Here is a 22,500-nt window from a genome sequence, read left to right as displayed (position 1 = left end):
GCAGCAGCCAGGAGCCAGGTGGCGGCTGCCTTGTGACTGCGCCGCCTTTGTCACGGCGGGGAAATCCCAGCCTGAGCTCAGGAGATGTCAGCACGACCCAGTCAGTTCCTCAAATTAGCCTAAAATCCCAAAGCAGACTTGACCTAAGTGCTCGCCAAACCCCAGCGCTGCCCGCAAAAAGCCCAGCGGGGTGCACCAGGTTTGGGGCCTACACCCTTGCCCCACACAGCTCTCCTCTGAGCCCACTTGGGGTCCTTCTGCCAGTGTTGTTACACTCAACAATTACCAAGTGCTGCTAATTTGGGTCTTTTCTTTCTTGTAGACCTGTGCTTTGCCTCTGAACCTGTTTCCACCTCCTTCTCCTCACTGACTCTTTGCCCACGCTGTCCCAGTCCCTGCCGCTGACTTACTTTTCCCTAACCTCCACAGGCTGACACCTCGCCTTCTTCCAGTTCCCCACAGTGCTGCTCCTTCTCCGCTGCCTCACATTTCCCGATCTGCTGATTCATCCCTCACCCTCCTCGCCCCACACTTCGGGCTTTGCTCCAGCCAGCCCAGCACTTTTCCCTCCCTCGAACCGAAGCCATCTCAGCTGCTTCGTGTCCCACTGCCCGTGCTGTGCTCACCCCATCTGCCCGCTTCCCTCACCTATACACACGGCCATACCTCAGCGGTGCTCAGCATGCAGCTGTTACAAACACTAATTGAAATAGGTTTCTCAATGGATCGGGTTTCCCAACATTTGCAGAAGAATTTTTTTTTCCCCGTGTGCAAAACACGGTATTTTATCCACACAGAAGAAGTGCTTAATCCCTACAATGCATTAGGAGGCCATAAAATAAAGCTGCAGCGAGGTGTTTGACACCAAGGATGAGAAGTCTGTGGCTGGAGGTGGACAAGGTCCACCTCTGCAGGTACACCACAAGAGTGCTGTTGTGGAGTATCATAGCATCGGTGGAGCAGAGATGGGTCAAAAAGAAGCAGATTTGATCACCCTGTCCTCAGGGTTTCACCCAGTGCCACCTGGGATGACCTGTGCCGCCCACAGGGGATGGAGCTAGCAGAGCGTTACCCGAGGCAGCCCGTGGAGGGCTTGTGAAACACACCGGTGTCGTCGGGTGGATGCCTGATGTGCACACCACGTCTCGCAGGGAAACTAGGTGATAAATCAAATATCTGAAGGAAATGTTTGGACTTTTTACCATCTGCAGCGAGGTTCCCACAGGGGCTCATGCTCAATTTACGGAGGGGGAAATTATAACTAATCTGTTTCCAAAGTCTCTAAAATTACATTTCTCTTAAAGAAAAGAAAAAAGAAAAGAAAAAAAAAAAAAAAGCTCTAGCAGCAAGTATCTCTCAATCTTCCTGAGCTAAAAGCATTTGACTGAAAGGCTACACATTTCCCTTCTGCAGTGGTGTAAAAGTCATGCGACATCAGATCACAAACTGTCACCAATCCCGGACTAAATATCACCAATCCTTTGCCCGAAGCACAGGGGTCTTTTTTTCGGCAGGAGGGGGCCAAATAGAAATCTCACTCTTTGGAGGCAAGGAGGAAACATTTTTGTGACAGCTTGTTTTTATTTTTTAAAGGCGGTTCTTTGAAGCTGCTTGGGGCTTTGGATGTTAGATGTGGTCCCAATGGAGGTGGATTAGTGGCCAGAGCACAGCAAAGCGGTCAAAGGTGCAAGATAAATGCAATTTATATATAATTGCTCAAGCTGCACCTGTTCTGTTTTGAATAGGAGACCTTGTCTACACAAGCACTGAATATATCCTCCCTTTTTTTTTTCTTTATTTGAGTATAAAATGGGGAATTCTAAACTTGCATTGGAGTAAAGCAAGAAAAAATAACCTTTAAATACCATGTAAATTTTTTATGAATCAAGCTCTAAATAAAGAAAACTCCTGAGCTGGGAATTCAAAATACTAGCCAGAGAGAGCTGATTTGCTACCAGGCTCAAGAACAATATTTAGTTTACAGAATCAATCTGGAAATAAAACTAGTGCTTGCATCAGCATGAAAGCTACAAAAATAAAAAAGAGGTCTTAATAAAATATACAGTGGAAAAGGAAAGGATGAAAGCACCAGCACAGCTATGAGGCCCTCGGCAGCCCACACAAGTAATAAAATAGAATATGATGTAATATAGAACAACAATGAAAGGATTTAAAATTTCTAGGTAGGATTCTGAAAAACCGTTTCCAGGTTTTGTTGTGGAACAGGCAGGCTGCGAGTTCCCTTGTGAAGCTCCGACAAAGCCCTCGCTGGGGTACAGCAGGCAGGGCCGTGGTGCCGCAGGACAGATGCCAGCCTTCACCTTACCCCCGAATCAGCCCAGCCACGGGGCTCTTGTCTCCTCTCCAGAAGCCAGGGCGTTACTTCTGGACATCCAGGTGCTGCTGTTTGCTCTCCTGATCACCCACCACTACAGCTTTCCCTGCTTATTATCTGCAAGGCAAAGATTTTCTGCTCACCAAACGGCGCCGGTGCTGTGCCAGGAAGGGAACCTTCCTCACCTGCAGCAAGAAAAGTGCCTTGCACCCTGTGCTGAGCAGCCTGCACGACTCTGGGGTTACACACACGCGGATGAAGCAGCGTGTGCTCAGCTGATTTCAGCGTGTCCAATGCTAGGATGGGTTCGTGAAGCTCCCCAGGGAAATAATTTGAGCAGTGATTTCCTGGGCACCCACCATGCTCTGCACCCTAATCGCAGCAGTGCATCACCTTGTTCTAGCAAGACGGGATCTTGTGAGTCTCAAACTCTAAAATGGATGTGTAACTTCCCTTTAAATTAAAGGGCATCCCAAAATTAACCAGGCAGAATTTGGTCCTGCAGCAAGCACCGGCCTCTACACTAAATTGCAAATCAAGCAGAAGCGGTGCAATTCCCGCACTGCAGTGCCACAATAAATCTTCCTTCTCCGCGTGAAGTTAGGAGCTATTGCAGAATACTGCTAATCCTGCATAAATTACAAACTACGGATTACAAAATTCAGCCTTTTTTTCCAGAGAGAAGGCAGGCACGGTGTACAGGGGCGATTACAGAGAGCTCCTTGATCTGCGGCCACGTGGCCCTGTCAAAAACTCTTGGGCTGACAAAAAGCACTCATCAAACCCTTACCCTTCTTGTTGCTCTGGCAGGGAAACTCAGCTCCACCACAGCACCTACAACATTCCCGTTTTCTCTTTTACAAGAGCTGGTTAGCACATCATGAAGGCAGCTCATGTAGTTTTACAGGTCACTATTTCTTTTTGCTCCAAAGAACCTCTCAGGGGTAAACCTTTAGGAATGTGGACTTCTCCACCTAACTCCCTTAACCCACAGCAGTGGTTGCAAGAGGTATGTGGTCCACAAAAAGCAGTGACAAAAAAAGAACTAATTGCTCAAATGTCAGATAAAAGAAGATCTAAAAAAGCATACAGATTTTTAACATGGGAAAAAGGACATCATTGTAAACAACACCCACTGCTTGTGCTTTTCCAGGAAAGACAGGAAGTGCTCCGATTCCTCCTAAAATATATTTTAATGAAGTAACAGCGGACCACGATCAGCTGGTCAGAAAGCAGCAGCACGCTCAGAAGAAAAGCTTTTTCACCTTATTAAGTTCCAAAAAGTTGACTGAAAAATCTGGGCCTCCTCTCGCAACGACCCCAAAAGCAGAAGATGATATCACTTTCAGTTTGGTTCCTTCCATTGAATGCAGGCTGCAGTTTTGCACGTTATTAATGCAATCGCAAGCTTTTTCCACAACTATCAAATGAATTTGAAATTCACTTAAGATTCATGCTAAACCTTTAGCGAAAGTCCCAGTACCGTGTGCTTCCTGAAGGCTGTGAATGAGTTATGGAGGCTAGCCCAGCCAAGGTCTGCAGAGCTCCCAACCACCTCCATCTAACGTTAGCATGATGTGTGGGGCCTCAAGAAAGGCAAATGCGTCCTTACTAATACTTCACACTTTATATAGCAGGTTCCATCGGAGGATTTCAGCCTGCATGAATTAAGACTTACAACACCCCGGAGAGGTAGGCTGGTATCATTTCCCTCTATTTCAAAGAGAGACGAAGGTGAGAGAAAAATGAAGCAATTTGCTCAAATTCACAGAGGAAGTCTGTGGCAAGGCAGGCAAGAAGTCAGATCTCTCAGCCTCAGCGCCTGTGCCTTTGCCACAAGCCCATCCTTCCTGCCTCTGAATGCCACGCGAGAGCTCGATGATGTACTGTAGCTCTAGCGCATTAGATGTGACACCACATACACGTTCTGGATCATAAGGCTGAGTCCCATAAAATTGACGGACATACACTGAAGAAGCCAAAAGGGGCAGAAAGAAGAAAGGGAAGAGTTCCTGCGTCGTAGCTGTGTGATGTTTTTCGAGGCAGTAGGATCCTGTGCTACTTAAGGACCAGAACATATTTTTGCTTTTACAAATGCAGTTTATTTTGCAAATCAAGGTGATTGCACACATTTCAGCTTGTCAAATTTTCAGCCTTTCAACCATATGTCTGTCGACCTTATGGACTACCAACTTTATGGGATTCAACCATATGTCCAGATCCCAATATATATGAAGGCCAGTTCTAACATAAGAGCTTTACGGTAGTAGTGTAGTAAACCATAATGTTTGCAGATGGCTGTAATAAAATCATTCAGGAGAGGAAAGGTGCAGGGACGTAAAGCCTTCAAAGCTTCTTCTACAGAATAAACAATTTGATCTGAATAATGTAGTGGGAAGCACATTCCACCAATGAACTAGCTGATCTAGTCCAAAACGTTGCTTTTAATTTTCTTTCCTAATCCCACGTGTATTTTAACTTCCTTTTTTATTTTCCTGTGTGGGATTAGCTTAAAATTTGGAAGAAAAGTATAAGAAGGAAAAATAACAAAGTGAAGAATTTTTTAAAGGCGCAGTCCACTTCTGAACTGTAAATTTTTCATATGTGAAATGCCAAATGGCTATGCGCAGCCTGGAAGATGTATTAATAGAGAGGTATAGGGTTTTTACTGTCACATGGTGAGACTGAAGGATGATGTGACTTGCTTCATTTCCTGAAGCTGGACTCAGCTTTCAAAGTTAAGGAAAGTTTCCTCCTGAGTAAGCTTTTTCTAACTCTAGGAAGTTGAGTTTGGTTTATGTACTGCTGCACAATAATTCACGTGATAATTCACATTCCCTTTGTACAGCATAACTTGATATCTCTATTATTTGGGGAGCTCCGGTCCTGTTTTCCCCGAACTGAAACAGGTCTCCCTTGGAGAGCTCTCCACTTCTGGGCTCATTCCTGTCCTGGCTGACAGCGGGGAAGGGAGCAGTGTCTGCAGTGAGAACCACGGCCAGCACAGGTGTGATGGTGGGGTCTTTCTCAAACTAAAATATTTTCCAAGCTGACAATCCGCAGTGAGCCTTGGCAAGTTTCCTTTAACTAGACAAAATCAGTTCCTACTTGGGAAGGACAGAAACCTTTCCCCGAGCATTAACTGAGAAGTGAAAAAACGAAATGCAACCTGCCTCTGCTGCTGGCCTGCCAAATCACAGCGAGAGCAACCTCTGCGATCTGTTTGCTTTCAGATAGCTCAGCCGGAGTGAGTTCTCGCGCCGCTAATGTCAGTGGAAATTTTCTATTGGATTAAATGGCCCAGGGTCTGATAGTGTCTAAGAAACAAGAAATACGCTGTCACTCTTCCTTCCCCTGCCAGACTCATGTTGACCAAGATGTACTATTTTTGTCTGAGTATTAGGGCCTGCCTGATATGAAGTGTGAATGTGTGAGACCTCGCCCTGAGAGATGCTGAGCACCGCGATGGCCGCTGCATTCACACCTGGCAAGATTCACCCCCAAGTATGGGGCCTTTTTTTTTTTAATTTTATGTGAGCTGAAAAAACATCAGAACCAAATAATCCAACAATCCTTCACTAAGAAAAAAAAATAGAAAGTTGAACACATCTCGCCTGTTGAAAGGCTCAGCATATGCCAACCCTTACGTCACACGAGTGCAGGCATTAAATGCAGTGAAGAGCATATGTGGCACGCAGCGCAGCCGTACCTGTGTGCTCGTATTTGTGTCGCAGCAGGGAACTGCTCTTCTGGAATGTCTTGTCACATAAGTCACACGCGTACATGCCACTCTCCGTCTTCTTGATCTTCTTTCGGGACAGACAGGAGTCGGAGTCTGTCATGTCGTCGAGGCCGGACATGTAGTCTGGGGTTCCATCAAGCAATTCTCCCTGCAAGAGAACCACCCGTCAGTGACACCCACATCCACAGCCACACCTTCGTGTGCAGGAAACACCCAGCGAAACCTAAAATAATGCCTGGGGTTACGCATGGCCTCTCCTCACTTAGGACCCTATCTCAGCGATAAAACTACAGCTGATGGAAGCTGTGGGCATAATAAGGAGCCTCGAATGCCTCTGTCTTGAACCAGCTTCAAAAACTTTCAGTTTTTGAGCACCCGTCAATAGCATGATTAACATAAGCAAGCAGTAGTTATCATATAGGTACTCGATATTTCCAGAGAGAGGAAAATGCAAAGTGGAGGCTCTTCGTGGACAATAAAATAATAGTTTACAGGGAGAAGTGTAAGCAACAGCTGAGAGATCATTCATTTCAAAACATTGAAACTTGGATGTGTTCTGTATCTGTAGAAAGGTTTTAATTGAATTTTATATTTAGGTACAAATGTTATTATTATGCAATCCATTTAAATGTATGTCTCCCGACTAAAGGCCTCAAGCTATATTTTTATATTTAATTTTGTAATTTGAAATAGGGAATATTAATAACACTTTTTATCAATGTTCTATCTATGTTAAAACAGCCTTCAGCATTAAGCAATAATGAATGTGGATCAGTAAATTATTAAATTTCTTGATATTTATTTTGTCTTGATCCAAAGAGAGTGCAAACTTGCATGATAACATACATTTCCATTCGCTATCACACAGTTCAGTTTTCTTAGACTAGGTTTGCACTAATTAATATTAGAGAAGATTAAATAGGCTTAAATACATTTACAAAGAGGGCAGATGTACTGTAAATTGGAATAGTGGAACAGCTGTTATGGAGGTGCAGTGCTATTTATGCTCCTATTGTGCAAAGAGGGATTACAGTCTGTAATGTAAAACCATACCTGATTTTCACATTTGAAACAATAAAACATTTACTAGTCAGTAAAATTACTAATAGACTATAATAGGACATAGGGGAACATGCACAAATGTAAAAAAAAATATATTAATCTATAATCAGTTAATCTCATTTAACTAAATTCTGTACATTATATCTGAATACACCCAGCGAAAAGCTATAAAAGTAGGTGACTTTCTGTAGAGCAGCTCTTTGCTATAGGCATGCAAGCAGCAAGATCCTGTACAACTCTTGTATGGTCTCTGGGACCACCTGAGAAAAGAAGCAAAGGTTGCAGCCAGGCAAGACGTGTTGACCCACATCAGGTGTCCACAGAAAGACTGTGTTTGTAATTAAGGGTCCTAGCTGCTACCTCTCCAATTTCACTTAATCTCTGTTGTTTTTTTGTTTTGTTGTTGTTGTTGTCGTTGTGTTTTTTTTTCCTGAAGCTTCTCCAGATGCCTAGCAAGGATTTGAGGACTGGTAGTCTGGGAACAGCTGGGTGGGCTGAAGGAAGGGGCTGTGCTGAAGCAGCACGTCAGAGTGTCTCATGCCCCCCAACATTCATGAGCAGGCAGAAAGCCTTTCCTGTGCACAGTGGGTGAGCCATCCCCTCAAAAACATGCAGTAGGAAACTTTTGAGACTTTCAATGGGATATGGCTGTTAGGAGGCCAAACAGACCTCTGCTTAGAGGGCTATGGCTTTGTGTCCAGATGTGGGGGTGATGCCCAAAGTTTCCTGCAGTTCCTTTTCCCCATGGGTTATGCTCACTGTGAGGGAAGCCCGGCAGAGGCTGACTTCCCTCAAAATTTTTTTTATTTTTATCCGCAGGATGGGATTTTTCATGGACAGAATTATTTAGACACGATTGCGATAAGGAACAACTGACCTCTTAACAGAATAAAGACATAAGCATTACATCCACTCAAAGCTATTGATACTGCTTCTGAAACCAAGTGAAAGTCTGGTAATTTCAATTTCTCTTCCTACCCCACAGCATTTTCACAAGTTCAGACTAAAACAAACTTGCTTCTTTTGTTGGAAATCATTAATATAACCTCAGGCTTTTTCTTCTGTAGCAGGACATATCACAAAGTACTACATTCTATCCTTTCAAAAGAAATCGGTCACAACAATTTACCTGAAATCCTTGTTTCCGCTGGTACTTTCTCCTTTGCTGCATATCAGCAAAAGTAGCTGCTCCAGTTGGGTAAGTATAGGCCATATGTGGTAGGAAGCTCATCTGATCTAGTCCTGGGTATGGTCGCAGCCCAGGAATACTGGTCTGGACTGGTGGCATAAAAGTGGCTGGGGGAAATGCGCTTTGTGGTGGAAGTGTTGTGTATAAAGGTTTGGCACTAAATGGGTTCATACCAAATACTGGGTTAGTGCTTTTATCCAGATTATTTGAATTAGAAAACTCCTTCTTGATAAAAGTCAAGTTCAGTGGCTCATCTGAGTTTTCAGATGATGAAGAAACATTGTTGTGTTCTAAATTTACACTATTAGATTTCGTTTTGTTCTTTGTGGCTATAATACTTTTGGGTTCCTTCATTTGTTTTGGTAAAGACAAGTCCAAAGGCTCAGCCTGAAGCTCCTCAGAAGAGAAACTGTTTGGAGTGTAAGAACTACTGTGGGAGTTTTTAGAAGATGTGGAAGAAAGATTTAAAGGAGAAGGAGTATTGCTCCTAGAGTGGTCCAATTTATCAACTGGTTTAATATTGGTAAAATGAGGAGGTTTTGTTAGCCTGAGAGGAGTATCACAATTAGTAACACTGTTATGGAGTTCAGCGATAGATGGTGACGTTATAGAGTCCACAGGCTTTATTGGAGATCTGGCTGACAACGAGTCTTTAGTGGGAGCGTTGTTGGTGGCAGCCAGCACCACCTTGGCACTGGTCCTTTCCAGTGATGGTGACCTGGAACTTGAATACTGGTAGACTTTTCTTTGCTCAAACCATTCCTTCACAAATTCCTGAGGAAGGCCAACAGCAATGGAAATTTTCAGTAGTTCATCAGAGTTGGGTTCCATATTCATAGCATAATATGCTTTAAGTACAGACATATGGTCCTTGTATGGGTTGATGGGGCTAGTCATTCCTTTCTCAGAAAGTACTGATGACAGCAAGAGGGTTTGCTTATCAAACACTCCAGGTTTGTTGGGAACCATGTTCTCGTGCGGCTGAAGGACTGCCTTGATTTCCTCGTTCATTTTACACAGGTAACGCTCATGCTGATGCAACGGAATGGGACCAGGAAAGCTTTCTTTACAGAACTGGCATGAAAATGGAGTGGATACGTTATGGTTCTCTATCATCTTATCTTCAGTTACCAGGTCTATTAGGGTTCGCAGCTTCTCTTTTTTAATGTTATTGAGCTGCCTCCTCGAGTCTGTGGTTAAGCTCTGGAGGCAAGCTTTGGCTTCATTGACTTTCTCTAATGTATAGTCAATAATACTTTTAGTGGCACCATTATGACTTACTACTGGAAGACCCACGGGGGGAATATTGGGGGAGGTAACTCCTTGTTCCTCTGCTTGGGAGCATGAATCCTTCATGTGATAAACCTTCAACTTGGAGATCTCTTCAGCCTTGCAGTCCATTTTCTGCCTGGAAACCGTGTTGTCCACAATCTGTAGGACCTTCTGCACCTCACTTAAATTACTGCCTACTGCAGGAAACCCAAGCAATGGTGCTTCCATCCCTACACCTAAGTGCTGCATTGGACTTTGAGCAGAAGTGTGAACTCCTAAGGGGCTGGTTGCTCCAAGTCCACCATTCAAAAAAGGACTAGTTGTTGCACTAAACCCATGTGAGGCCATAAGAACCTTATATTCATTGAAATCTAGTGGTTCTGTTTTAATTTTCAGTAGGCCTGTTTGTTCAGACATACTAAGTGGTTTGCCATTCTCCAGCTTGTTTCTCAGCTGTGTAATGGCTGAATTAGTAGGAGAGGAAGATACAGAATTAGGAGAAGAACCCGTCTTGATATTGTTTCTCATTCTGCCATTTACAGAGATTAAGCCAATACACTTCTTGCTGCTGATGTGCGAACTGTAGGAGCCAGAATGGGAGAAACGTTTCTTGCAGTTTGGACACTCATATGGTTTTTCACCTAAAATGATAATTAAAACCAAATGTTAATTATCATTGTTGCTATGATGATTGCAAGTGATCACATTTGTTATCAAACTGATCATCTAGGTATCCACTAATTAATAGTGAGGAGAATGTCAGTCCTGAGAATATGGCCACATACCACCACTGCTTTACCCTCCTCTTTCTACAGGTTTTGAGGTCAGTTTTGACCCACAGTCTCCAGCCTGGCAATAGCCACCAAGGTGTGAGCTTGGCCACCGACCAACTATCACAGTGACAAGTAAGTGCCCTGTGACTAAGGCAGTCAAATCAAATCTAGACTGTTCAAATTTGACGTGTTTATTATTCTTTTTTTTTTTTTCTTTTTTTTTTTTTCTTTCAGAAAGGAATTGAGTTGCACTGAAAATGAGCGTGTTATGAGAAACTGAGTCCTGATGTTTACACGGGCACGTAGTGACAGGACAAGGGGGAATGGTTTTAAACTAAAAGTGGGAAGATTTAGATTAGAGGTTAGGAGGATATTCTTCACTCAGAGGGTGGTGAGGCACTGGAACAGGCTGCCCAAAGAAGCTGTGAATGCCTCATCCCTGGAGGTGTTCAAGGCCAGGCTGGATGGGACTTTGGGCCCCGTCTGAGAGTATCCTCCTTTTCTGAGAGTATTTCTGGGGTCTTTTTGGTATGAAAAACACACTGGACTCTTCAAGATCCAACTGAACAGAAATGAGTGAATGGTTCTGAAGTCAAACTGCCGAATAAACAATCTGTATTATTTACAAAAAGCTTTACTATTTCCAAATCTTTCAGCAAGACCCTAGTATTAACAGCATGATAAATGAGGATGACTCAGATATCACTTATGAAATACCTTGGTAGCTCCAAGAAGCCAGACGCAGAACTGTGTAAATTTTAAGCAGTCTTTAAAACTCAGCTAATTAAACAAAATGCAAATGAGCACACCAGCACCTCCGCTACTCACCACTGTGAATTCGCAGGTGTTCCTTCAGATGGTGTTTATATTTGAAGGCCTTGCCACACTCAGTGCATTTGAACTTGCGATTGCCTGCTCCTTGGGTCAGCATTTGGTGCTGGGAGAAAAAAAGACACTGACGTGAATTTTATGCAAGAGAAACCATGAATTTCAAGCTTAAAAACAAAAACAAAATTAATGTGGCTCTGAATTTATCAAGCAGACCAAAAGGTCTGCATGTACATTTATTTGTCTCATCAGTGTTGCAATAAAAATCAAAATGTTGGCAGTAAACCGAAACAAATGAGAAAGTACTTTCACATGAGCATTCGATATTTGCTTTAGAATTATTTCCTAAGTCTCTCATCAGAAATGTGTTGCTTTAAGGTATCTTACGATGAGAGAAACTGTTTTATAAGAAGATTTGTGGCTCTTAATATTCCTAGCAGATCCTGAACATGTGGGGCTCCGCTTGTTTAAAAATTCTGTTTACTGCATGTGTAGAAAAGACAGAAACACTGCCGTTAGTGGCATTTCGCGTAAGATTTAATTCATTATCGAGCAGAAGAGACTGTGTCTTCAGCATGAGCTGCTGCTGGAATTTTTTTTTTTTTAAACCACAGACCAGCAGGACAGACTTCAGCTACCTTCCATGCCATGCTGTCCCCAGTGCTGTTTGGAGGGGCAAGAGAGGTTGGAAAGTTAAGAGCAGCATAAAGACATAATCAAAGGCAGCTGACCTTTTTTGCAACATGCAAGAAAAGCCTGGCGACTTTGAATTTGGAGGGGAAAAATAATAATAATCATGATAATAATGCAGCCATCCGCTCTGGATGCTCAAGGTAGGAGGTCAGCCTTTTGCAGGCAGCGTCGACACAAAAGCCTATTGCAGGAGAAGGAGGGGGGGGAAAGGGGAGAAAGAAAAAAAAAAAAAAAAAAGGCAGCGCCGAAACGGTATGACAACTGCGAGGGTGTGCTGCCTCTTCCCACATTCCTGGCGAGACAGATGGTGTTACATGGGACACAGGGAGGTTTGTTCAAACAGCAGCAACCTTCAAAGATCAAGCAGAGCCCAGCCCGCCGCGCGCCATTGAGGGACCCGCGCTCATATGTTGCTGAGTTGCATAAACAAACAGCAACAGCTGTTTTGTCTCCCCCCATCGCCCTCCGAGGACTACTATAAACTTTAGTTGTGCCACTGTTAATATGATACAATCATTTTAATTTACTAATTGTAAATGCCATGAGCAAATGAGGGGACTTTTCAACACCAAAGCTACCATTCATAATGCGCCAGCACAAGCACGCTCTCGCATGTGAAATTTCAGGCAGTTACGTTGGATAAATACTGAGGCTTTTTTTTTTTTTTCCCCTGGTGTTTTTAATGATATGAAGCAAAAGGAGGGAAAAGAAAAAAGAAAAAAGAAAAGAAAAAAACTTACAGTAGATTGTAAGAAAAAATACATATGTGAAAATGTGTTTGTCTACCAGAAATGCCACGGAAAGGAAAGAATACAAGAAACTGTTCCACAATCATTTATATTGATTTGAGATCAAGGAAAAGATACGGTTCTCTTAAAAATGCTATTTGCAGAATCGCGTGATTAGAAGATGTGTGTTTGCCTAACTGAATTTACCTTACAGTGAAAAAAAATAAAACTACCAAGAGAAATACAGCTGATTATGATTTGCAGTTTTTTAAGGAAAATAAATATGGCATAAAGCCTTTATAATTTGACACAATGCACACACATCTATTTATTTAAGTTTTAAACACGCCATTTGAGTTTCCATTACAACCCTCCATAATACTGGTTTTCTGAAGTAATTCTCTAGCGAGGACAGGAGTACTTTTTCCTATGGCACGCAGTTTTGTGGCACAGGTCTCCTGCCAGTCTGTTCAGGAGCACTAAGGAAGCTCAGTCACCTGTTTGAGACGCAGCATTTCCTTAAATGCAGCCCTGATATAATATTACATGCATCACATCGAGGAAAAACTGCTTTGATTTATTGCAGATATGCTGCTGGGATACACAAACGATAGCGCATGCATGTGTTAGTGGCACAATCACAAATGATAGCCTATGTGTACAGGAGGAAGAGTTATTCTAAAAATGTGCAATTATATTTAATGAACGATTATACCAAATACGTATAATTTCGTGTGATTGAAAAGGTTACTCAAAAAGTAATGAAAAAATATTGGTGGATCTTTTAGTATGTCTTTGAGCTCCTATTTGCAAAACTGCAAAGTAAAACTAGGTGAAAAATGGAATTAAAATTGCTGAGATGTTTAATAATGTATAATTAAAATGCTACAGTTTCATTCACTTTTTGAGGAACATAAAAACGAAACTAAAGTCAAGTTAAAGTGCAAATAAAATTTCTAAATTAGAAATTAACACACTCATTCGATCGTGAACATAAGACTATTAAATCATATTAGAAGAGACCATCAAAAAATCATTTAGACCTCAATTAAAGCTATTACCATTAAAAGATCTGCATCTTCAAAATGCCATGAAAAATTAATAATGATTGCCAATCAAAGCAATATCGTTTCTCTAAGGGGTTATTACAGAAAGAAATCACTTAAAGCCAGCCCCCCACCTGATCTGTCCCTGGCTTGTGTGTCACCATATGCCGCTCGAGCTGGGTGCGGTAGGCAAACGTGTAGCTACAGAGAGGGCACGAGAAGTTCTCCTCGTTCTTCTCGTGGCGGTACTTGATGTGCTCCTTGAGGGACGTCAGGCGCTTGTAGCCCCGGTCGCAGTAGGGGCAGGTCAGCAGTTGGGCGAAGGCATCTGGAGTTCCAGGTGGCAGGTCTGCGCCCCGGGACGGGGGGAGAGAGGCAGGCCAAAAGGTCAGCGAGGCAATGGCAGCTAATGGGCTTACTGCCCGGGCTGGTATGAGAGGAATCGCTGCAATCTGCCGCCCGACGGGGACGGCGCTTCCAACTGGCCGCCAACCGCACCGGCCCCGTGCGCGCCCCGGCACCCGCCGCGGACCCCACGTGGAAATGGGCACCCGACCTCACTCCTCGTGTGGCTGGGGAGCTGAGGGATGCTGTTCTCCATCACCTGCCCATCCTCATCCCGGCTCCAGCTCACTGTGCTACATACGCCATTGACCAAATCCTCCTTAGGGACGGTTTTCCCATTATTTATCAAGGAATCGCAGAGCCACGGGCCGGAAACCCCGTATTTTTTTGTGTTAAAACTTGATACTTCCCGAACTCACACCCAGAGTGGCAGCCGTCCTCCCCTTTAAAGTAAGCTCTAAATCAAGCTCTTCAGTTCATCCGCAAAATAATACAAATTTGCTGACTAAAACATCACAATACACTAAAATTACAGCCCCAATCTTTGCTCATGAAATTCCATGCCGCTGCAGCTGTTCTTCAATTTTTAAGGTAAACACCCAGGCATGTAGTGCATTTATAATTGCAACAGCTGCAAGAGGTCAGGATACTGGCTAAAAATGAATTACAGCCTCACCGTTTTCTTCTTGCCCATTGGCCTCTGGAGTGCCAAGGCGAGACAGTTCCTCGGGGGCTTCGGGGTAAATAATGGCTGTGTCGCTGCGCTGCAGGTACTCTGCTATGCTGACTGCATGCCCATCTCCTTCCTCCAGTTTCCTTTTGGCAAAATATTCCTCAAAGTCCGACGTGCAATTTGCATTCTTAACTAAAACGAGAGAAGAGGAGAAGAAGGGGGTTTGAGTACATCCTGCCCGAGAGCACCAGCTGGCGAGCTGAGCTGGCGTGCATGCTGGAGCCGCAAGGCTGGGGCTGGGGCTGGATCCTTGCTCTCATCGGTCTTGCTCCAGCTCCCAGTAAAATTAATGCTGGCTTTCTACCGGCTGGGATGGGAGTAAGGCTGGGTGGTTAAATTACCAGGAACACGGGCTGTATGGGGCAGCAAGAGAAGTTTTTGAGGTCTTGGTAATGTAGGTAATACTTCATCTAGGGAACCTCTTGGGGTTTCTGGGGGACCCACGGCTCTCAGCATGAGTACACCATGACTAACAGGGCTGAGCTCAGCTGCCCCCAAATCCTCTCAACCCCAGCAAGCACAGCCTCAAGACAGCTCCTGCAATGGAGACGGTATTTGCAGGTGGTAAAGATCACAACCACTTATCCTTCGTGAGAAGTCCTACCTTCACCTGCATGCCCGTGGTGGGCACGCCAAGAGAGCAGCTCCTGTGAAAACTCACAAAATCTTCCTTTTTTTTTTTTTTTTTCCTTCTCCTTCGAAAATTAGTCTCTGGGCAATTTATAGTGGAAGAATAGGTTGTTTTAAAAAATGTATTGCTTCATAGATTTTCACAAATAGAACCACATGTTTTAGACCAGAACTGGGATTCTGAGCCTAAAACCACTTTTACAGTCTGTACAAGAGTTTTCCTTCTTTTCCTCAAATGTTAACCAAATTTTTTATTGTCCGTGCAATGTCCATGAAACATAATATATTCCCAACCAAAAAGCATCCTGTTACTAAAAATATGCTTTTCTCCTCCATGTATGAACACTGCATACAGGAAAAATATTAAAAACTCTGGGATGCTATAGAAAATATTACTATAGTTACACCAGAAAATAAAAGAACTGATCATTTTCCTTTTTCTTTCTTTTTTTTTTTTTCCTTTATTTTTATTTTTTTTCCATTATTATTTTTTTTTTTTTTAATTAACAAGTTTTGGAAGACAGTTGGTGACAGGGAATTTAAGATACTTGGTTTTAACTGACCATAAATGAAAAGAATGGCTTATGATTGACTACATTTTTAATGTATTTCTCCTTAGGTGAAATAAGAAAATGAGGCACAGCTATGAACTATTCTACAGTTCATGTAAAAGTAAAATATTAGATGTCTTGACTCTGCCCTTGCTTATGTCAGAGAGCAACAGAGAATAAGTTCATGGAAATCAAAGGGGGTTCTGTGAAAAGGAAAGCAGAATCAGGCCCTAGAGAGTTACACTGGTTTGTAACCACTGGAAGTGGGACAGCAAACAGCCCCTTAGTGTTTGGAAATGAGTAATGCTTTGCCTCAGTTTCCTACAAAAATGCAAGGTGATAGTTGCTGTCAAAGTGAGATGTGGCCTCTGACTGTGGCACAAGTGGAAATCTGAAAGAGCCTGATTTGAAGTGCTGATCTTGCTGTCATTGATAAAAGCAGATTATCAGCTGATATTCAGATATTCAGCTATGCAAACCTCATCCCTTTAGCCGATAAGATCAAATCCTCTGGCTGAGACAAATATGCCCTATTTGTCATATGGGCAGAGCAGCTTCTCAAATACTCCACAGTATTTTAGTGACAGCGACCAAATGGCGTAGTTCATGGGACTGCATTTGCGGAAGGAAACTTCTGTTCCTATCGCAGGGCTTTTATAGGGAATCAGTACAACAACCAGTTCTCCTCTCTTGGTCCTTCTGTAGCTCTTGTGATCATTTTGATTAGCATGAGAAATGGTATCTCTTTTTTATTATTTTTTTTTTGGCCAAGAAACTTCTAGAGAAGGGGGGTTGCATGTAGAGCGAGCAGGACCTACCCTGCCTCCATTTTGTTGCTGTGAGAGAAACGTAACAAAATGGCGGTTGCTGAAGTGCACCTCAGGCACAAGGGTGTCAGACTGTGTTTTTAACTCTGATTTTATCAGGAAAAAAAAAAAAAAAGCAGAGATATTACTCTTGAAGTCAAAACCCTCACTTTTTATTCCCTTACTACACCTCGTCCCTTACTATGCCTTACAATTGGTGTAAGACCACCTGGCCTAATGCTACCCCATCTCTGCTCCTTCCCTTGGATCAGCATTAATCCAAGGAAAACAAGTTAATTTCTTGCCCAATTCAGGCTGTGACCAGCAAATGCTACCTGTGAAGCAGGGGGAGAGAGCTGTCCTCCAGAGAAGAGATACGGGAGCAGAAAGAGGAAAGGGTGGGAGGAACTTGCCCTGGTCCCATCCTGCAGGCAGACTGCATGGTTTTGGAGCTTGTGACTATGTTTACAGGGTAGGAATTCAAGGCCTGAGTTGATATTGGGGACTTCAGCCCTGAACTCGACCCCAGCTCAAGTAGGAAGGTTCTCCTTTCCCAGTCCCCTAGTCTTTCTGGAGTCTGCTGTAATATTACTGGCCTTGGCTTCCTAATTCTCTGCGTTATTTGGCTCCTACGTCTGTGCATGCAACCCAGGAGCTAAAACAAATGTTTATGTCTACATTATAACCCCCCCAAAACATGGGGATTTAGTGGAAAAGTTGACAGATCCTTAAATGAAACAATACAACCAGTGCTGCAGCATCGCCGATTAGCATAAATTGCAAAAGGTGACCATGTGTGTCTGGTGTCTCACAAGCTATGCTGCTGACAATTCAGACATCACTGGAAGCTCACCCAGTGTTACTCAAAAGGCTCATCTGATAGCCATTAGGTCTCTCTCTCAAATTCTGGGGGAAAGGCTTACTTCCCCCCAAGCCCTAATTTGTTTTCCATGCATACAGTCATGTTCCCAGATTCTTCGTGGACTGACACTGCACACACATTGCACATCCCCTCCTGTGAGTCAAGAATTTCAGCAAGATCTGCACTGGGTGACCTCACCCAATAAGTCTTTTTTTAATTAATTATTGGAGCCTGGAGAGCAGAACTGTTTTCAGCTCCAGAGGCTTATGTGGCCATGTCACATAAAAATAAAACGCATTAAGGAAAGCTATCTTTGGAGGTATTTAGGACCTTTCAAGATAAAGTGAGAGAGAGGTTCAAGGAGCTTGGGAGACCAGTTATTTTGTGTGGGAACTCGTCCTGCGAGATGGTGATAGCTGCCCTTAATCGCAAACAAAGCTAATAAAACCACAGCCTTCATTAGCCAGGAAGTGAGAGGCCCCCATTGGTACACACAGATTACAGTCTGAAAACGGCCTGTCCTCCAACCTGCCAAGTTTTACTTCTGTTTTCCTCCCCCCAAGGGTTTTTCTTCCCTTCTTTAAATTATATTAAGAAATCTTTATTCAAAGCTTGTCAGATGTTAGCAATCGAAACTGGGAATTTCTTTGTCTTTGTTTACAGTGAATTTGTCAATCTATTTTCTGCAAACATCCCAGTTGCAATAACCACAACAGGTACGGTAAAATAAACCATGGGAATTTATCCATTCACACATTAAAAATGACTTAGACCGAACATCATTTTGTCAAGTAATCATTTCAGAAATTCCCAGAAATATTTACAAATTAATTTAGCAGGACCAAGACTAGCATTTTCACTCTAATGGTCACTTTTGCTTTTTCACTATAAAGCCTCTGCAGCTCATTATAAAAATGCAGCTGATTAATGTATGGATAACAAGATTTCTTTTTTAAGTACCTCTAGGAAGTGGCCATCCTGACAATAGCAGAATAATTTAATAATGGAGGCTTTTATTTTAGCTTTTTTTTTTTTTTCCCTCTCTGCTAATGACATTCTGCGATGAATTTGATACTAAAAATACACTACAGTTGTTGCATGCACCTTCAGCAACTTTGTGGTTGGATGTCTGTGAATGAGACTGAAATTTTATTCTCTATTTCTGTGTTCAACCCAGGTTGCGAAGCACCACGAGATTATGTGCTCCAGTGTTAGTGTTCCAGTTTCAGGAGGGAGAAGGATGTTTTATTAAACAAGAGTGATCACCCTAGACCGTCCAGGAGGGCTTGTGTTAATCTGAAGGAAGCCCCAAATGGCTTTCTTGGACACCAGGAGGTCTTGGACATCAGAACCTCAAATAATTTATTAAACATGTGTGTCTAATCCCCTTAGTTCCTGCAGGAAAAAATTGGGGACAGACACTCAAGACAGGCCTAGAGCCTATGGTGAGGCTGAAGAAGAAAACTTCAAGCATTTCCCAGGCTAGTCAGGAAGAATTTCCAACAACTTTTCCCTTTCCTCCTTCAGTGTTGGCTGGGGCAGCTCATCAGGAAGTCTGGGGAGTCTTGCCCTGTTGCATACTCTGCAGGAAGGATGCTGCAGCTCCTAACAGTCACCTGGCATCTCTCACTCAAAGTGGAAAGATGGGCAAAAACACTTGTTTTTTCAGATGATGTAGTATGACTAAACAATCAGGCATCACTCTGAAGAGACACTGGAGACTGCAGATGTTACAGAAATATGTCCAACCCAAGACACCCCGACACCTCTCTCCACTGAAATAGCTGTCTCTGAATGTGTCTGTGATAAAAGATTTGAATGGAGCACTAGCAGAGCATTAGGCAACTCTTTATGGTTATTTGAGCAAGCTGCTCATTGCAGCAATCAGCAGTTCGAGTAAAGAGAAGTCTGTGACTTTTGCAGACGATATTTGGGGGAAGGTCTGCTTCTGCTGGATGCAACATCCAGAGGAACTTTTGCATATTAAATGCAGAGCACCTACAGTGCTCCCAGAAACAGGAGTTTGCAGTGCACCAAGCCAGGTAGGGGGAACCCTTCTCCTTCCCTCCAGAAGTTTGGTTTCAGAAGAGGCTGGACAACCCTCGGCCCTGGACCTGCTGAAGGGCTGTGCAGCAGGGCTGTGGCCCTGGCCGGATGCCGTGAGGCCAAAGTCGAACATGCAGAAGAGACCATCAGATACTGGAAGGGAAGGGGCTAAGAGGACAGAAAGTTTTCCCCCTTGAGCAGACCACATCACAAGTATGAAAGAGTCAAGGCCTGTTATGGTAAGGAAAATACGTGCAAAGGAAGTCACACGGCCTGATAGGGGACCTCAGAGGCTCTGGTAATGGTAATTCAGATAAGCATCAAGTCTTATTTCTGAATCAGACGTCTTTTAAAGTCCTGTTTCTCCAAGTGCTAAGAACAATTTGTCACTTTATTAAAATCCCTTGGAAAAAAAAATCTATTAAAATGTGTGTGTACCCAGTTCTGTTCAGCAACACCGTTAAGTATGTATGCATTGATAAGCTGTGCCTCAGTCCCACTCTCCTTTCATGCATAATAAGTCTAATGGATGAAAAAAACAGTGACATGGTTTTACTTTCCTATTATTTTCCCCCTCAAGAATTATAAAGTAAATTTCTCGTGTTACTTAATAAGAACATTGGGGTTTTATGTGGGTGTTAGCAACATTAGGAAAGTGTGAGTAATAAAGTCCTTGCAATACTTAGGTACCACATTTTACAGTAATATTTCTAGAGGACATTACCTATGAACTGAACCTGCTAATGGAATGAATAGAAATGTACTTATACTAGAAAACTCTCTACTTTTAACCTTGTAGACCAGGCCTATCTGCAGCATCTTAAACTGCAACTCAGACAACACGCAAAAGAAACGTTGGATGATGTATGGAATTCAGCCGTGCTGAGGATAGAGGAGGGCCTTGTGGCCTTAGGAAAAAACATGGTAAACCCCTGAATTCATTTGGATTAAAAAATAGTAACAGAAACCTTTTGCTGTTTTGCTCAGCTACAGAAAAAAAAAGAGATGGCTCAGAGATGATGCCTGCTAAATATCTCTGTCCCCTTTCTTGTTCCACAAAATGTATTGATTTCTAAGAAGAGGGGAAAGAAAGAGATGTGGAAAGTGGAAAAAAAAAAAAAAAAGAAAAAAAAAAGAAAAAAAAAAGAAAAGAAGAAAAACAGATTAGCCAGAAACATAATAATCTCATAAATATGCATTTAAATAGTGTGTGTCTGTGTATCTATGTAAGGGGTTTATGCGTGTCTTTCTGAAAAGATGTTTCCGTCTCTGAAGTAGCTTACTCTGTGCACCATGCGAATCTGGGGTTGCCAGGAAGAGTGCACCCCATCCTCATTATCAAGCTCTTTGTACAGTCTCTCTCATTAAAAGACTCCTGTATCCTGGGCCTGCTACTTTAAACTATACTGTATTTGCCCTCGCTGGGAAAACATCTCCTCATGCTGCTGCAAACTATTAGCTTACAAGGATGCAGTTAAAATGTGTTATGGGCTGAAACGTTGCAGGGCATGGGAGGGGTAGCAAGGGCTCTCACCGAGCCAGTGTCTCACTCTACCGTTGAGATCAAATTGCAGAAAAATAAATTAAAAGTAAGAGAATTATGTAAATGTTTCCCAGTTGTTAAACTGCAAACAAGAAAATTTGTTTTGTCACTTCTCTTCATGCACAGCTAATTCGAAATTATACAGAACAAAAGTGACGGTCAGATAACCCAACACCTTACCTGTACCATTGTTTCCAGTGGTCTGAATTGCGGCTTCAGGCCCCATAGTGTCATAATCTTCCTTCATTTCTTCTGTGAAATAAGCATGCACACTTTTAGCATTTGCACATTATGGAACTGCTCACAAAGCTAGCAAGCACATTGCAGGAATGGGGAAGATTTGTCTAAAGGAAGCAGAGAAAAGGGCTGTTGTGGCCCTCTATACAATGGCTTTGTTCTGGCAACTGAATGAATTCAGCAGTGCTGGACGGACAAGAACTTATTTACTTTAAACATTACAGCAAGTGGTGGAAAACAGAACTATTTGTTCTGAGTAAATGAAGGGCTTTTCCCAATATCAAATCGAATAAGCACCCCGGTGATAAAAAGGGATTTTTTTATTTTTTTTTTTTTTCACATTTAAAAGAAATAATCAGTTAACAGACACTGAAAGATCTGTACCTGGAAGAAACAGCAAATACAAAAGGAAGACAGAAGATCTTATATCTCTCTTTCTATCTATCGCCACACAGATCTTTTGAGTTGTCATCGTCATTTTAACCTCATTCGACGTGAGGCATTTATTAATATCAAGTGGCGCAGAAATGTAACAAATTTTCAACTGTGGGCAGCTCCTGTCTGCCCATACGATTTGTTTGCATCTTCCGTGCACTCTCTGTGCACTGACAAAGTCTGCCTTTATGGCCATAAATTGGGTTAATTCACATGCAAATGAGCACGATATGTGTAGAATTATTTGCTATATATTTATCATGGATCCGTTTAGTTTCTGTGAAACTGAGGGGTTCAGAGTATGTTTAAAATAGCAGTAATAAGGGGCTGGATGCAGCTCCATCACTGCTTATTTTCATGGATGTTTCAGCCTGCCTTGAAGTGCCTGTCAAACTTGGTTTCTTGCTGCTAATTTGTTAGTTCATGTGCAACAGGTATTCACACATACAGCTCGGTCAAGATTTAACCTTCCAAAGGATTTTCACAGGCAGAAATAAATATACAGAACTTTCCTTTCTCGCCTTTTCAGCTTCTCCCAAATGTCATCCTTTCGTTATTTGAAGACATGCACAAACATTTTTTTTTATTATTATTATTTTTTTAAGTGAAAGCATTGAGTTTTTGAGATTTAAGTGAAGAATCTG

At 42.7% G+C, this 22,500-nt stretch overlaps 1 protein-coding gene across 6 annotated transcripts in view; it reads right to left on the bottom strand.

Moving 5' to 3' along the window:
- The window catches only part of ZEB2 (zinc finger E-box binding homeobox 2), a 111,749-nt gene that overhangs the window by 4,196 nt on the left and 85,053 nt on the right, over nucleotides 1–22,500 (bottom strand). For all 6 annotated transcript variants that reach the window (XM_068687040.1, XM_068687036.1, XM_068687037.1 and 3 more), the window contains 6 exons: nucleotides 21,365–21,436; nucleotides 14,690–14,878; nucleotides 13,803–14,017; nucleotides 11,202–11,310; nucleotides 8,269–10,241; nucleotides 6,045–6,225 (listed from right to left, as the gene is read on the bottom strand). In XM_068687040.1, the coding sequence (XP_068543141.1) occupies nucleotides 6,045–6,225; nucleotides 8,269–10,241; nucleotides 11,202–11,310; nucleotides 13,803–14,017; nucleotides 14,690–14,878; nucleotides 21,365–21,436 (2,739 nt within the window). The remainder of the gene's footprint in view (nucleotides 1–6,044; nucleotides 6,226–8,268; nucleotides 10,242–11,201; nucleotides 11,311–13,802; nucleotides 14,018–14,689; nucleotides 14,879–21,364; nucleotides 21,437–22,500) is intronic.

The sequence above is a fragment of the Anas acuta genome, chromosome 6 (genome assembly GCF_963932015.1).
Source record: "Anas acuta chromosome 6, bAnaAcu1.1, whole genome shotgun sequence".
NCBI lineage: Eukaryota > Metazoa > Chordata > Aves > Anseriformes > Anatidae > Anas > Anas acuta.
Note: the sequence above shows the minus strand (reverse complement) of the source record. Positions and strands in the feature narration are given on the sequence as shown.